Consider the following 18632-nt stretch of genomic DNA (forward strand, 5'->3'; position numbering starts at 1 on the left):
TCTGCGCCCGCCACTGGTTAGTAGTACTTAACTACATTACTACACAATTACCTTCCTATTATAAGCGAAATACATATACCACTTAAGGGTGGATCACAAATATTGTATTCGTGTGTTATATAATGTTATAAATAAGTCATTTTGTCAATATTTTTAAATAAATATATTTTATGTATCACAAACTACGGCAAACACCATATCAGCATATGTTTTCAATATTTTTATTTTTAATAAACGTGGCTCGTATCATTTAAAAATTAAAATATATACATATAAAGCCAACAAAAGAACACAGATAATGTTTTTAATTTTCAGTTTGATCGTGGATAAATAAGATTAACAATAGAAAATTGGTTATACTAAATGTTAATTTGCTATGTTATATCTATGTTTGTAAGCCTAGAACAACACCTACAGGTATTGCGTTTTCTAAGTATAGAATAAAACTATGCTCAAAAGCTAGTAATGATAAAGTGCGATAGGACAATATTGTATATATATATGTATATATAATATATATAATATATATATATGTCAATATTATAACTTTATTATTATTCTGTTATTATGTCATGTACTCACGTGTATTCAACATGCATACGTTATTACGTTTATGATTTATTTAAAAGTGTATAAGTCATTGTTATGTAAACTTAAGTCTTAACAAAATAAAGATATTTTTTAGAAAAACTATTTTGTATAAACATAATACCATAATACAATATATAATATACCATAATACTACATAGGCATAACCGTATTCAGATTTGAAGCTATCGAGTGTCATAACCTTAAACGCTAATGATTTTGTCGGTCTATAAAATTACAACTTTTGAACACATACTTTTTGTACCTATATAGGCTGGGTATTTTTTCACTGAAAAATTCAATAACCAAGTTTCATAAAATTCGAATTAAAAAACAGTTTGTTTGAAATCATCTTAGCAAACCTGCTTATGACATAAGAATTGGTATATAAATCGCATCTTTTCGAGTAAATTCCGCATAAACGCTTGTAATCCACTCCACGTTAGTATTTTACTATATTTATATTGTTTATATAGTATTACATAACACATTTATTGGTAGTTTCGTAACGTCCATCACGTTTATTTTTCTGTTTTCAGCCGGTAGCAGGAAATTTGGTGGCTACCGAATCGTACCCCGCGCGTGCAAAGACGAATCTCACCCGTTCAAGAACGATGTGTCCATCACCACCCCCACGGGAACCGGATCCGGAACCGGCGTGTGCATGTTCAACTACGAGTGCACGCAACTGGGCGGTTCGGTGGTTGGGTCGTGTGTAGACGTGTTCCTGTTCGGTGCCTGTTGTCGACTTCCGGCTGGCGTAAAAGTGCCCGCCGCAGTCGAGCAAAGCGCGTCCACGGCCACGGCCGCCACCGCGACCGTCGCCACATCGACGCCGGGCTATCACTACAACGACCTACCACCGCTATCGTTTCAACAGCCGGTGGCCGACACCATACTGTTGCACCGAAACGGGTCGGCCGTGCAAAACACTTACAGGCCGGACGACTTGTTCGGTAACTTCACGGCCTTGATGCAGGCCCACCGCGACCGATTGCCGTCGGCGGCCGACATGACGGACGTCGTGCAGCAACAGTACACCACGGATGGCGGTTACCACCAGTACCATCACCATCAGCACCGACCGCCACCGTTCGCCGACCACAAGATTACGTCCAAAGTGGATTACGGCGACGCGGCCACTGTCAAGCTGCAGACGTTGCAGTCGTATTCGTCGTCGTCGTCGTCACCGGTGTCGAAATCAACGGACTCGGTGCCCAATATCCGGAAGACGACTCCGTCCGCGGCTACCGTCCAGGCGACCACGTCAAAACAGGGTTACGGCGTCGCGCATCACCACAACAACCACAAACACCAACACCCGTCGTCGGCCGCCGACGAGTATTACGACAATATGGTTTTGATACCCACGCTGACGGTCAACGACCCCAACGTTAAGGAAAACAACTCCATCAACCACATACTGTCCATACTCAATTACACGCCGCCCGCGCCGGACAGGCACCACGCCGACCCGATGGACGCGTCGCCGTCGTACGTCGTTCACCAGGTGCAGTCGAGCAGCTCGCCGCCGACGTCACCGCAAGCGCTGTACACTTGGGGCTCCATCGACGGCGGCGATTCAAAGTCACCGGGTTACGGGTCGTCCACGTTCCCGGTTACCAGGCCCTCGTCGACGTCCGCGCAGCAACACTACGACCGGCCGGCCACTAGTTATTACGGCTCGACGCCGTCCACCACTTCCACCACGTCCAGCCACCACTTGCCAGGACCGCACTTCCACGTGCTGTCCACGACCACGACCACGGCCAAGCCGTTCGAACCGGCGGCGCCCACCGTCATAGTGCTAAGCCCTGCAAATGATTTGAAAAATCCCAACAAGTACACTACGCCCGCGTCCACGGTGTACGCGACCGCCTCGTCGTCGTACCGTCCACCGCCCTCGTCGCACGTCAAACCTTCGCAGAGCATCATCGTGACCGGAAAACCGTCAGTGAGCGCCGCATACACGACCACGGCCACTTATCATCACCCACAGCAACACCATCACCATCAGCAAGACGTGTCTTTCGTGCCGGTCAGCTCGACCACCATGGCCGACAAATATTACAACTCCAACTATCAACCGACCGTCGGTGCTGTACACACGTCGGCCAAGCCGCTGGTGTCCACCAACTACGGACACAGGCCCTCTACCACTACGACGACGGTCGTGCCACCGTCGACGGTCAGCTCCAACAATAATGTGTTTACCACCGTCATCACTTCGGTGAACCATCAGTATCACAACAAGTTCCAGCCAACGGCTACGGGTAGCGGTAGCTCGAGCTTGTATACGACGGCCAAACCAGTGGTGAACGACGGGGGTGCGGTGGCCGTGCTCCAGTCGTCCAGCGGTGGTTACAAACCCTTGTCCGCCGTCGACGAAGATTATCCGACGCCCGTCGTGACGCCGGCCACGCAGGTGTTCATCACCGCCTCTGATGTACATCATCTGCAGCAGCATCACATCCAGCAGCAGATCCACCAACATCTGCAGCATCACACGTCGTCGTCTTCGTACCCGGCCACCGCGGTGCACGGGTCCACCGCTGACGATGACCCGAACGCCGTTCCGTTCAACTCCACAGACACTTTCGCTTTCCCACCGGTTCGCGACCCGAACGTCAACCTGACGGCAGCCACGCAACAGGAAAAACCGGACGTAACCGTCGTTGACGCGGCCGGCGATTACGACGCCGACGCCGATCCCAACCCACACTTGACGGCCGACGACAACCTGGACGACAAGGTCCACCTGTTCGTCGAGAAAGTCGTCCAATCGCTGCAGGGAAATTTCGAAGACCTGGAAAAGGTCCTGATGTCCGGTGACCCGTCATCGTCCAACGTGACCGTCGCCAACGATGACTCGGCAAGCTGGCCGAACAAGAAGCCGGCGACCGCTACTCCGACGGCCGCTACGACTACGAAGAAACCGTCTAAACCCGCTACCGCTAAGCCCACAAAACCGTCGCCGCAGCCCGTCAAGTGGACCAGTACCTCTACGTACCGGCCGACGCCCATCGTTCCGCTCCAGGACTCTGCCCCGTTCCTGGAAGTGACCACCGTGTCGCGTCCGGTCAAATACCCGACCTTGCTCACCCCCGTCCAGCTTTTCCAGCCTACCACGTACGCCACGGACAACAAACGGCCGACCAAGCTACCAGTCAAGCTGACGCCTTCTACGACGGTCGTGCTGGACACGCTAAACGTCGAAAATGAACATCACACTACCGCTGAACCGGACTACAGAAAAAGTACGCATGATCATTATCACATTACAATTAATAGGTTGGTGGTGGGAGAGTGATGATTGGATAGGTTAGTCAAACAATTTAAGCGGTCGATATAACTGAACCACCCGTAATTACAATTCATAGTACTGTAAAAAAGAGAATAAGATTCTTCAATCACATTTTTTATTAAAATGGTTTTCTCCCTATTTATATACCTATTAATTGCTAGCTCGTGTAATTAGCCATTGCACTTTTAACCATACTACGTTTATAATTATTTGTTTATTAAGCATAATATTAAAATGTTTTTACATCGCTTTCGAGTCATAAACTAATTTATTGCGTCAAACACACTATTACGTATATCATGCGAAGTTGAGAATTAAAATTAATTATTTGTTTTGAATTTAAGTCAAGTATACACCAAATATACATTCGTAGTGAGGTTGAGTTTGTAAATTTTAGAAAAAATGTTATAAACGAATAAAACCAATAATGATTGTCTTATCGCAATATTGCTCTTAGGTTTCCGATGATATCATATAATAATATTCACAGAGTTTAATAAGCGTACTTACCGGTTTTGGTTCAAAAATTTGTCTGTCGGATACATGGATCGCAACATTCCTATCGTAGCATGTATGTAATTTGTTACAAGACCGTATATACAGATATAATATAGGTGTGTTTAGTCAAACTGTGCTTAGTCCTGTATACTGCGTCGCAAAACAAAGTCATCGGGCGTGTACACAAATCGATAAGTAGAGTGCTTTTCTTAATATTCCTCCAACCCCTACGATAACAAGAGGTATATATATATATTACGTAATCACACAATATTATATTATACCCGTAATGACGCAAATGCATGTTTACTGTCGAGACATGTTTTTCGGTGAGCCCTCGAGCCCTTTTGGCTTAAAAGTAATCACGACGATAATATTTTAATAATACTCTCATACCTACCGTATAGTATATCCACACAGTTGAATAGTTGTTACGAATTCTCGTCCAGGTAACTTAACGGTAATATTTATTACAATATTCTAAAGCGCGTAATAAAGACGTTGACGGAATTACTATATTACGTTTATATCATACGACGATGACACGTTGTACGCGTGGTACGACGTTCGTATCGGTTTTTTAGTTTAGGTATAATATTCGTCTTGATCGATTGTGATTTATTATCATACTAATTTTTGAAATCTCTATAGATCAAATCTATCACAATATTATAGTCAACCTATAATATGCCACTATAAGAACGTGACAGATGCATTTAAAAACGCATATTACACGAACCGAATATAATGACTACGTTTGTTGTAACGCCGCATTCTAATTGAAGCTTCGTTTGAAAATAACTATCTTAAATTCTTAAACGTTAGCCTTTAGGCTTCTGTAATATGTATGCCATACATAAGCATAATATAATATGCACATATTCGAGATGATTCATAATTATTATAATTATTGGATGTTGGACGCTTCAATTCTCCAAGTTAATTTTTACGTCATATTTATACTAATTTGGTTTTAATATTTGCGTGATTTTTGAAGAAAACCTGGTACAAAATTTTGTATGCTTGATATTGGCAACTTTAATAATAATTCTCGTGACGGAAATTAAAAATAATATCACGCGTGTAGAGCATATAAAGCGATTTCTATGGTATCGGTTCTATGCGATGATGTATAACGGTCCGGAGAGTACAACACAGTAATAATATGCCAAACCGGATAGATAATATAATATTATAATCGTTTTGGCGACGCGCAACAACAGGTTTTATCTCGCATAACGTGTAATAGTACTTAATACGATGTTACCAAATATATGAAATAGTATGGTAATTCATCGTAGGCACTACACTCGATTTTTGCATTAATCTGTGGCACGTTATGTTTGCACACTTTTAGCGTGCGGAGTGCGGCCTTTGGTGAGGAAAGGCGGTCGGATCGTCGGCGGAACAGGTTCGACATTTGGCGAATGGCCGTGGCAAGTGTTAGTCAGGGAAGCCACCTGGCTGGGACTGTTCACCAAAAACAAATGCGGCGGCGTATTGATCACTCAACGACACGTCATAACTGCCGCCCACTGTCAACCCGGGTAAATATTAAATCATATATTATCATGTTTAATATTATAATTTATAATATAGTCACAAGAAGTTTTACTAGTAACCGTACGTATAATAATCAAGTTATAGGATTGGAATTAGGATACAAGATGCGTCTGAACACAATATTTTTTTCAAGTATTTTATTATTTTCAGAATGTTTTAAAAAATATTGGTTTTGAAACAGAAACTATAGTTTTTATTTATTTAGTTATTTTACAAGAAAGATAAAACAGGACTACTAACTGAACTAGCAAGGTTTTTGAAATATAAAAATCACATTAAAAAAAATATCTATTAAAAAAATATACATCCAAATTAATATTTTACTTAATATGCTAGTACCTATAACCTATGTTTGTTATTCTGAGATGTTTTCGTACTTTGGCGACAGCGCTTGAAAGTTCCGACTTTCGATACATAACAAATTATCTTATAATAATCGTAAATATTTTTATTCCAATTAATTATACTTTAATATGATTTTGAACAATTACTAAGTAATCTGTATACTATAATAAACGGTCACTCAATAAATTATTTAATTCAGTTTTATTTTTGAGTTAATACAAATTATAAAATAAATAAAAAAATAACAAAAATAATTTTATTTTTGAAATAGACCAATTAGTCTCAACATAATAGTATATACAGTATAGAAATACCTCTAATACATAGGTAGATACTAATTGCTAGGTAGTAGGTAGTCATTAAACAGGATGGTATCTGGTCGTCATTCGTGGTTCATTTCTTTAACTTATAAAAAATCTATAAAATATATATCAGCCAAATAATTGCATACAACTGTAAAGACGGCCGGGGATATACTTTGTTTGATTGATTCCAAATCTGGTTCCAAAAATTTTCAAAATATAATTTATATATCATTCCTACTTTAATGTTAGTCAACTTTCAGTCTGGATTTAGAATTCGACGGTTTTACACTCACTATTTCCTATTGTATACACCACTGCTGCTATACAACATTACGGATACAATTGATTAAACTACTCGTATTATAATTATTATTATCATAATCATCATTACCATTGTCCATTATCATCATCGTCATCGCCATCATCATCATCATCATTATCATTATTATTATTATTATTATTATTATAATTGTTTAAAGTGTAACGTCGTGCAATTTACGTTCTAACATACTTTTACTAGGTAAGGTAATTATTTTTTCCCGTCGCGTGTTGAGATACGCTCGTTCGCTTTGAAAGTTAACGCGAACTAGGTCAGCGCCGAGAGGCTCTTCGCGGAAAGAGGTCGTGCACGATGCGCGCGATTGTCTTATCGGCAAAATGGGTATTGTACCTAAATCGAAATCGATCGACGTAAGATAATAACGGCCGTTGGGTGGACACTATATATTATATGCTTTATTGATAATAATATTTATGCATTCACAGCGTATTCAGCAGGTTCCTATTGCTCGACGTTCATATTTAATAGATAATACATTTAATTTCCAAAAGTCTAAAAGTCGATGTGGGGGAGGGATTGAAACTACAGCCTTTATATTTGATTTCCTTTTTTAATTACGCACCATCCACTCGTGGTCCTTGTCGGTTTTACACGTAGTGATCGTACATCTTTCGACTTTTTTTTATTTGTAGCCAACTGTTCAGTACTCATATTATTAAATTGAATGTAAACAGTCTTTAGGAAATTATGCATGTTCCAATGTTTGCATTTATAGAATTCATAAATTCATACATTTATATTTATTTATCTAATTTAATTTAAATCATTGTTGGGATACGTTAACCAAAAATATTCAATGTTAAAATATTAATTAGTCGTATACACATATACAAGAACACTGGTGTTAACTTAACGTATTGTTTTTAAACTATTAAAAAAAAGTCAAATTTAAATTTATTAGTTACCTATTTTATTGTTCCCTTAAACTAGTCATTGAGTTAATTATTAAATCAACTTACTGGTTAAGGTAAAAATTGATTATATATATATATAAATATTTAAAAAAATGGATTTTGAATAACTAGAGCTGAAAAACATGGGTCATAAATATTCTAGGGAGGACAATATTTTGTAGAACACATACATATATATTTATGAAATAATCAGATTTTGTTGAAATATTATATGATTTCAACAAAATATTACAATCGTTTATAATATGGCAAATTTACAAATTCAGAACTTTAAAAATCTCGGAATATGTGCTTGACGAAGCAAAAAACCCATATGATGAGATACCATCTATATAAAAAGCCGTTATAGTGGATGCGTGTCAACGTGTTTATGTACTTACCAAAAACCGTCCATATAATATTCTATATTAGTTATGCGGTGGCTAGTCAGAATAAACCAACTTAAAAGGTCAGTTGTGCGTGTATTTATCAAGGACATCGCAGACATTACATTATTTTATTTTCTATGTAAAACGGTACAGTAGTTACTAGAAATCGTTTAATAATGTCACGATTCACAACGGATAGGTCAGATTTCCATACTACACTAGACAAGGAACTGGTGTCATCAAATTAATAATAGTTAATACCATTTAATCGGTTTGCTAATCGATACGTATAATATTATGTAAATAATACGTACATATTATAATAAATCATGCTGGATATTTCAGTATATTATAACTACCTAAATTGTTTGTAACTCACAGACGTGTTCCCAACCAACGGCGGATGAGCTTAAATTATCTCGTATCTGTTTTATATTTGAAATTTCTAATATTTTAGTATAATATATAAATAAACCTGCCGTGGTCGTGGCCGAAATTCCAAAACGGAATCGTACGCATCGCATTACAGTGTATGAATAATTATTATTTATAAATTTTTACAACGGGTATGCACGACGAATGCGAATTTACCGTCACCGTAATAATGAGTTGTCGTCGTTTTCGGTTGTTCGCAGATTTTTGGCGAACCTGGTAGCCGTGTTCGGCGAGTACGACATCAGCGGCGAGGTCGAGTCCAAGCGGAGCATCAGCAAGAACGTGAAACGCGTCATCGTCCATCGGCAGTACGACGCGGCGACTTTCGAAAACGACATAGCCCTTCTGGAACTCGAATCGCCGGTCAACTACGATCAGCACATCGTGCCCATTTGCATGCCGGACGACGAAGACGACTTCACGGGACGCATGGCTGTGGTCACGGGATGGGGACGATTGAAATACGGTGAGCGATAATTTCGTCGGTGGTGATGCACACTTATTGCCCACGCGTCACTGAAATAAATACACGTCTTTTATCCTTCGTCGAAATCTAATTTTTAAAGGTCTTAAAAAGCGCTCGATATACTTAACTTTTTTATTTTTATAAATCAATACATATATATATATATATATATATATATTATAGTACTTCAATGACTTAATAAAACTATATTTACCACGATCGCTTTGAAAACACCACAAAAAAATTTACTATAATATATTAATTACATGCATATATTTATTTTTATATTTGTTTTAAACACATAAATTTTATGGATTAATTTTAATCCCGTTTTTTAAATTGGAAATTTTGTCCTGTGGTGGTCCTAACATTACTTCGACAGTATCTATACCACATACCCATTTTGTCCGTTATACATTTATATCAAATTATTTTTAATTTTTAATTTTAATTAAACAAACGGAACTATAGAAATATAATTGTATAAAGAGATTCAAATTTAAAAACATTCGTTTTTTTTTCGTATTGAGATCTCTCTCACGTAACAGTTTTATTTAAACGTGTATGGTGTACTTCGACTTTCGGAAAATAAAATACCGACCTTTCTGTCAAAAATCAATCGATTTTGATGTTTGAGAACGAATCGAATATTATTATTTATTATCAGATAGATAATATAATATATATATATATATATCGTACTCGACGTGAAATGCTTAATTCACTTGTGAAACTAATTTTCAAATTATTTCGATGATATACGCTCTAGTCAATCGATACCGTGCTACGCAGACTGTCAGGATTCACCACGACTAATATTCTTATATTTGCATAATAATATAATAAAACGTGTTCTACAATCCTTCGTAAATCGCTGGTTTGTATAATATAGAAGAACCTACAGAGATTGTTTTTTATCGAATTCAAATTATATATGGACATCTTAGTATAATATTTCGGATTTCCATAGTCCCTAGACATATGCGTAAATATGGAAGACGAGGAGGGAGTAACAAATAGATCTTAAGAATGTTTAGAATCTAGTCAGTATCTAAATGTACGATTAGGCAGATTTTTGTAGATTTGACGATCATACGCACTTGTTCAAAGGACTTTTTTTTAGTTTTAATATTATATTACTCATAGTTTTATACTATTGTTGTATCATACTTGTTTATAAATAAGTATAATTGTTTTTTTTTTTTTTTTTAATCGTTATGTTTTAATATGAATAACTAGAGAAAGTTAAATACCTACCTACTGGACTAATCGATTTGGGCGCGTGTAGTGCCGTTATTATTTTTAATACGTAATTACCGACGTACCCATACTAGTTATGTATAGTTTATACCAGTAATATACGATAACAGACCAAAAAACATAATATCAATATGATAAAATTACCGTTATAATTTTGTAAACTATTAACAGTGCAAAATTATGTAAAATATCGATCTAATAAATATGCTGATAAATTATTAGACCTAATCAGACGTCTTTCGAAATTATTTTGATTTGATTTTTGCGTTAAGTAGCTAATCTAAACTTTTACTGCTGCTAGAGCAGTTGTATATTTGTAAATTTGTTTCATTGTTTGATATTATTTTGAATATTTTTGAACAACTTTCAAATTTGGTTGTCCCAATCAATAGTTATGGAACCCGCGTGAACTTTGCACCACAAATGCAAGTTTAAATTACAAGTTTCAATATTGATTAAAACAATAGAAATATATCCTAAATAAAAAAAAATATTTTAAAGAATATTTTTTACAGTTTCAGTTAATTTGTAAAACCGATTGTCGGTAGAGTTGATCTATGATTATGTTATGAGCATAATATAGTATATAATTTTAGTTATGAATGTTATGATCTATTGATAAGTTATCTCTGTTTGAGTTGGTGAATATATTAATGACCCTATTATTGTCATCAGTTGTCAATTGTGATCGTGTAATATTAAATATTAATAATATTATAATGTTTATTTTCAAACAGGAGGTGGAGTTCCGAGCATCTTGCAAGAAGTGCAAGTTCCTATAATTGAAAACCAAGTATGCCAGGACATGTTTGAGACAGCAGGACACACAAAGACCATACTTAGCAGCTTCTTATGTGCCGGTTACGCCAACGGACAGAGAGATTCTTGCGAGGTATGTTCCGTCGTTATAATTTCGTAATAGACTTAGAATATAAAATTCGGACGAAATTAGGTATATCTACTTAGAATATACCAATTTTTATTTTTAAAAGAGTTAAAATACTTTGGGTAATGTTGTCATGTTTGAAAATACAAAATTCATGATTTTGCTTAAATTATTTAGAAAAGGCAATTGTATGATTGAAAATAAGTAAAATGTGTTTTTATTTGACCCACAAAAAAGAGACTAAAAACAATTTAAGGTTGTGTAGTGTATTTTGTAGATTTATTTTTAAATATTAAACAAATAATTTTCAAGTATAATAATATTTCAATTTCAAATTGTATATTATATTATACCATATTATTTTAAATGAGCCATTGTTCCACTTTAATGAAATATTTATTTGAAATGTTCATTCATCATCTGCATCACTTCACAAGTAACTATAATATAATTAATGATTCTACTGAATAACATTTTTCATTTTGACATTTTAACGAAAATGCGTATACACGATTATTTTATTATGTTAAAATGAAGTTTGAAATCACGAATTTGTTGTACGAAATCATATAATACCATTTGACAGTAGAAGTACACTAAGAATCCATATTATAATAATAACTTTACTTCAATATTTTACTACTGTTGACTAGTGCGTACCGCGTATACAAGTAATATCCCTCATATATAGACGAAATTACTAAAACATAGAACGATTTCAACTCCAATCAGACGCACACCATAATATAACCCCCTTAGAGTATGATCAATAATTATTAATTATTTAGGTTAATTTTTTTTTAAATTTTTGCATCTGTTCTCGTGACAGGGTGACAGTGGCGGGCCTCTGATGATCGAAAAGGACAACGGCCGCTGGACGTTGATCGGAACAGTGTCACACGGTATCAAGTGCGCCGCACCGTATCTTCCGGGCGTCTACATGAGGACCACGTACTACAAACCGTGGCTGCAGACCATCACGGGCGTACAGTAGACGACACATCATCGCAGAATCGTCAATACTATTATTGTTATTGTTTGTTGTTGTTGTAGTTGTTGTTATTGTTGTTATGATTTTATGGTCACACCGTTATAAGGTATGATATAATAGTAATTATTATATGTCAAATAAAATATAGGATCCCGAACCCCTCTTCATATAACAGCAGACCACATATCATCGCGCATCTATATCTTAAAATAATAATAATATTATTTATCGATTAACATGACGAAGCCCACAGCGTGTACACGCATTATGCATTCAGTTTTGGGTAAGTTACTTAACAAAAGTAGTGGGATCAGGTTATTCTGTACAACGAGTAAAAAGTCACTATAAAATAATTTATCTATTTATCATCGATATTATATTGAAAACAACGAAATTACGGTAGGTACCTTATCAATTGTTACAAAACAAACTACACCATTAATTTTACCTAAAATTTGTTTCTTGATTTAAAATAAAAAATTTTAATCTAAAAACAAAACTATTTTGAATATACATAATAATTTTTTTTAATTTTTTTTTTTATTTATTCAGAATAAAATTATGTTTTGCTTTTTGAAATATAATTAGAGTAATAGATTGTAACTGTGAATAATAATTGAAAATCAAACATAGACAGCACGATAAATAAACTGTAATAACGTGTATCTCTATATGTGTGTGTGTGTGTGTGTGTGTGTGTGTGGATTGGTATATAGAAATTCCTTCGACGACCACATAAGGCATATTATCTAAATGTTTAGCGAGTATATAGTAGAGGAGCTTTGATGAAAAACGTAGTCGCCCGTCGACCTAAGGATACAGAGAAAACAAATCGTGGGTAGAGTGATGGGAAACAGATTGAAAATTTAAAATACCGACATACAGCTAATAATAATATATTAAACAATATATATCATAAATGTGCTAGATTGTAATATCATAACACAGCTGACAAACGTATATATTATATATTTACCTCGCCGACGATTTGTACTATTATTCTCATCGATTCGATTGTTTTACACGATTTTCCACTATTGCATGTGATAATCATATTGACGACGTGTATACATCATATGTTGTATACCCGTTCAATTAAACATCATAGTCATCAGAATACAATTTCGCCATAATTTATCACTGTAAATTATTATTTATTTATTTGTTTATTTATTTATATATATATATATATATTATAATTGTACATTTTATTTTCATTTTTGTAACTTAATACGATATGTAGGTACATAGAGATATTGTTTCTTTCTTTTCTCTCTACTATATTTTTATATATATAAGATTTTTGTACATTATTGTTTTTTTTATTCTTATTCTTATTATTATTATTATTATTATTATTATTATTACTATTATTTTTGTATTATTCTATCATAATATAATATACATTACTATTAATATGTGTCGCTTAAACGCCAACACAATAAACTATATTATTATATATACTAGAGATAATGTTATTATATATACACATAATAGCGCACGTACATTATATATACTATAATAATTTATTATATCGTCTGACGAATTTTTTTTAATACATATAATATGAACATTTTTAATTAAACATTAAAAAACCGAAATACTACAGTGTCTTTTTAATATAATAGTAATTAAACTAATATTATTTACGTAATTCGGAACATAATTTGAATAAAACGGATATAATAGTTATCTGACAACATCTAAAAATTGTGTGTGAAATTCCTGCCCTGTTGTAAATTGTGATAAATCTCCATGTTTTACAGCTATTTTTTTTTTCGTAAAATTTAAGTTACGAAAAACAATATCAAAAGCAGTTATTAACTGATATTAAAATTAAGAATAGAAACATAATGATGAGACGTGGGCACTCAACATTAATAGATATAGAGTATAGACATTATGCATAGTATATCTACAGTATCCGAATTAACATTCAACCGAATTATACCTATTCTCAGAACGAGATAAAAAAAATGCACGTTAATAATATAGGTATATACCGCTACTAGCGTCTTCTGAAATTGTCAATATGCGATGTATGTTTTTGAAATAATTGTATTCTATTTGAATAAATAGAATACAATAAGAATACTGTATTTCAATAATACAATTTTGATCACACGGCGTTATAGATAGGCTATTTATCCTACACAAATGTTGTATGTATTTTTGAAAAATTATAATATGAATTAAAATATTAAAATATATTAATAAACATACAACTTTTAAGTCCCCTCTACGAATAATGTTTTTAATTATTATAAACGAATGAATATTAATATTCATAGTCTGAGTATAAAATATCAATAACGTAACATTATTTTTTTAATTTAACTATTACATTTTAAAATTTAAGCTATAAAAATTACACATTTTATAAATTTTAACGGCAAACGATTTGAAAATTGTGATTTTGACAAATTTTGTCATAATTTGAATTTTAAATGCTTATGAAATTAAACTGTGACTATGTATTTTGAATAGTCTTAACGAAAAAAGTGTTATCAACATTTACAGAAATAAAAGCAAAAAAAACAATTTTAAATTTTAAATGTCTATAAATAATTCAGAAAGAGTCAAAATAATTTGAAAATATTATTATGTATAAAAAATAATCATGTAAACATTTGATAAAGATATCAAGTATTTATGGTAAGGATTCTCATTTTTACTTAATTTTCTTTTTCTTTTTCCTGATTATTTTGAAAAGTAAGTATTCTTAAGTTTTAGTTGTTTAAATTACAAACTGTTATATTCAATTTATCACATAATAATTATAAAATCAATACATTAATCGCTCCATTCAGAATCTCAATAACTATTATTTATTTTTTATATTGAAATGTTATATTTTACCAACTTGCGGTTTATTATTATTATTGCTTAATTATTTTTATAGAATAATTTTACTAAAAATTATAATATATGCTGATTTTCAAATCAACAGTATATTATATTCAATACTATTGAATTTTTTTTTTGATGAAATTAAAGTCAGTACCTATCAAATTTGGTGCAGTTAATAACGAATATTTGTGGAGAAGGGAGAGTTAAATTTTTGGTGGAAACGGAGTACCCATCCGTATAACATAATTTAATACTATACTATAATATTATACATTTGACTTGAATAAAAACATAAACATAGGCCACGGCGAGCGACGACACATCGCCTTGGTGATCTGTCCAGGTTCAATATTGCTAATATTGCTACAAACAACATTAACTCGACAATTGTATTTTCACTACGCGCTCATTCACGGAGTTTTTTTTTGATATATTTTCACTTGTGTAATTTTTGCCGTTTTCTTTTTTCTGACATGGACGGCGAAAGCACTATTGACGTCGACGCCGGAGCGGACAATTCCAGAGATATCGTGACGATCCCGTTACTGCTGACGTTCGACGAACCGGAAACGGTGGAGCCATTGATCGTGGATAACGACCTATCGGAAAACGAAACGGAACCCGGACCACAGCAGGAGCCGGTCGAGGTGTCGGCAATGCCGTCGGCGGATATGGCTGTCAGCACTGCAGTGACTGCCGTTCGACTGGGTTCAGGGGCGGACGACAATCCTTCTACGGCGACGGCGGCGGACAACGCCGAAGCCGAGAACATGGACATGCGCGGCCGCCGCATCCGAAGCGATAGCCGAGGCAGACGCAGCCGAAGCCGTCGCAGCCGAAGCCGTCGCAGCCGTAGCCGGAGCAGCCGTAGCCGGAACCGCCGGAGCCGGAGCCGGAGCCGCCGTGGCCGGAGTCGTCGCGTTCGAAGCCCAGCAAGCGACGACAGCGGCGATCTGACCTTCGTCGTAGAGGTCGGCGAAGACGAGGTCTCCACCGAAATGGAGGCCGGTGGCAGCCGTGGTGGCAGTCGTGGTGGCAGTAGTGGTGGCCGGAAGGTGGCCCGCGGCGGTGGTCGCAAGACCGCGAAGACGGCGCACAATGGTCGTCGCGTCGGGAAGACGGCGGTGGCCCGCGGTGGTCGCGTCGAAAAGAACCAGGCGGCTCGCGGTGGCCGGAAGTCGGCCAAGCGTAGTCGCAGAGGTCGGAAAACCACCGAAAGTATGCCAAGGCAGACGTTGTGGACGGGCCGCCTGCGTTCCCGCAACACTCATCGGCAAAAGAAATCGCAGCCAAAATAAAATCCGCCCAACCAGAGGAGGGAGGGAGGGAGGGCCTCGTACGACGTGATATACATAATATACTATAATAAATTACGCTCGGGGCAATATTTTTGTAATACATAATTGTTTTCTAAAAATAAAAATAAAATAATAAAAAAATAGTGTGTCTGTATGTTCTTTTTTCAAGTGCTCCAAGTGCGAGCACCGATATTTTTGCAACCGAGCAAGTTATGAATAGTTAAGGCCGTCATGAAGCGTTTATTACCCTAATATTTGAGGTCGAACCTAAGACCAATCCAAGTTTATTTAATATTTATTATATTATAGTTTGAATTCGAAAGATAGTTAACGTTTTGGTTTACTGCAGTTTCGTTTGAATCGCTGACAATCAGTTATGGCTATTTTATCATGATAAACCAGTAGGTTTTATTAAGGTAAATTTAAAATTAAAATCAAATTGATAATATAACCTTCTTTGTAATTTAGAATATTGTGTAGAAATATTTTAGAGTGGCAGCTCTATAGGGTTTGATTTTGGGCGAGACCATAAACACCACACAATTGTTTTATTTATTTATTATTTTTTTTTTTTTTTTTTTTTGATATTTTATGATAAGTATTATATACCTGTCGTGTTGAAATATACTCGAATGCTTCAAAGTCAGTGTTATAGATAACCACATTCACAATTAATTTTATTATATTTTATTAATTATTTCATTGGAACAATTCTGAAAGTATAAAATGTACATATACTATATAGTATCTAACAAACTAAAAAAATTATTGGAAGTTAAAAAAAATGTCATGATTATTTAGTTATATTTTTTTTTCATATTTTATTAGTATTTAATTATTTTAATTTATTGTACTAAAATTTACTATTGTTGAAATTTGAAATTTCTAGGCAGGTAATGAATAGAAAATAAATCAATTTTAACTCTATAAGAAGGTTTGATTTTAATCAGATACTGGCGTACTACACGAAAATATAAAATAACTAACGAATAACGAGTAACGCAAAATTACAATTAAACGATATCGAGTATACTAATATAATATTATATTATATATAGTATAATAACGCTAAAATAAAATAAATTAAAAATATAAATAAAAGTTAGGAGTAAATATAGAAGTTGATGCAAAACAGAAAACGTGTGTGTATAATAAATGTAAAGTGAGGCAAATATAAGGGACACAAGCCTTGAATAAATGCCGGAATCCATAGTTCTTTTTCCTTACACTTATAAGTGCTCGAGAATATAGTCACCTATCAGATATAAATATTAAATAATTTAAATTTACGCTGTTACTTTCCTCCTAATCGTTGCAGGGCTCTCTCGAGGTCGTGATTTGAGAATATAATCAAATACATCGTATTATAAAATGTAAATAAGCAAATTATATAAATTAATGCAGATAATATGGTACTTATGCAACTTACCTTATTTGCAGCTGTATTTGTTTTGTGAAATTGTCTTGATTAAGTTAAAAGGTATTAAACACTCGAACCAAATAAAAAACAAAATTGATGTATTTTCGTTGAAATTAAAAAAGGCCGAGTTAGGATCCGGTGTCACTAAGTATGATGCTCATACACCAGAGGAGACGACCGGGTCAAGCCTACCACAGTCGTCGGCGGCTTCCATCAAAGGCCTCCGCGTCTTTAGAGAAATTGGCTTTCTCCCCGACGACAGAGACCATCATTGGTCCATCCCTTGTCTCCAATGGCACGCGAAACAGATCACACATTTTGCGCCATATTGTCACAACTACGTGTGAGTTCATAGTGTCCTACCGTAGGACTCTTATGTGACCAAACAATGTAAATTGTTTCCTTCATCAGTGGTTAAATGGTGATTATTGGATTTTATTAACGGTTATCTGCGTGCCGCGTGCGACAACTTAACCGTTATTTTAATTAAATAATATATAATCATGATATGTGAGCATATCATTACAATAGTAATAATAAAAGCGTATATTATATTAAATTAATTTGTATAGTACTGTAGTAGGTATTCTGTAGGTACCTATTTTTTTTTAATTTGATGGGGGGAATGGCCACCACTGAAATTTTAATTATTGTTTTCTTACCTATGTCCTATGCTTATAGTTTGTGGTCAAATGTGTTCCAAATAAAATAATTTCGTTTCATCTTACTTTATCGTTTTGTTAGACACTTTTAAAAGTATTTGTAAGATAATAATACTGTAAATAAATTTATTATACGAAT

General features: G+C 35.1%; 2 protein-coding genes across 2 annotated transcripts in view; both read left to right on the forward strand.

The window, feature by feature from the left end:
- LOC113559169 (serine protease lint) overlaps positions 1 to 13500 on the forward strand; it is a 44879-nt gene extending 31379 nt beyond the window's left edge. Inside the window, exons 3-7 of the mRNA XM_026964797.1 lie at positions 1128 to 3845; positions 5748 to 5937; positions 8861 to 9126; positions 11124 to 11278; positions 12102 to 13500. Coding sequence (XP_026820598.1) covers positions 1128 to 3845; positions 5748 to 5937; positions 8861 to 9126; positions 11124 to 11278; positions 12102 to 12266 — 3494 coding nt within the window. The 3' untranslated portion in view covers positions 12267 to 13500. The remainder of the gene's footprint in view (positions 1 to 1127; positions 3846 to 5747; positions 5938 to 8860; positions 9127 to 11123; positions 11279 to 12101) is intronic.
- Positions 13501 to 15586: 2086 nt separating this feature from the next.
- Positions 15587 to 16411, forward strand: LOC113557895 (serine/arginine repetitive matrix protein 2-like). Its single transcript, XM_026963435.1, has one exon. It carries the CDS (start codon positions 15587 to 15589, stop codon positions 16409 to 16411), a length of 825 nt encoding a protein of 274 aa, XP_026819236.1.
- The last annotated feature ends 2221 nt before the right edge of the window (positions 16412 to 18632 follow it).

This window comes from Rhopalosiphum maidis, chromosome 3 (genome assembly GCF_003676215.2).
Source record: "Rhopalosiphum maidis isolate BTI-1 chromosome 3, ASM367621v3, whole genome shotgun sequence".
Classification (NCBI taxonomy): Eukaryota; Metazoa; Arthropoda; class Insecta; order Hemiptera; family Aphididae; genus Rhopalosiphum; species Rhopalosiphum maidis.

What these genes read in the sequence shown, in the direction of transcription:
- LOC113557895 (XM_026963435.1), top strand. Translation starts at nt 15,587, where the DNA reads ATGGACGGCGAAAGCACTATTGACGTCGACGCCGGAGCGGACAATTCC.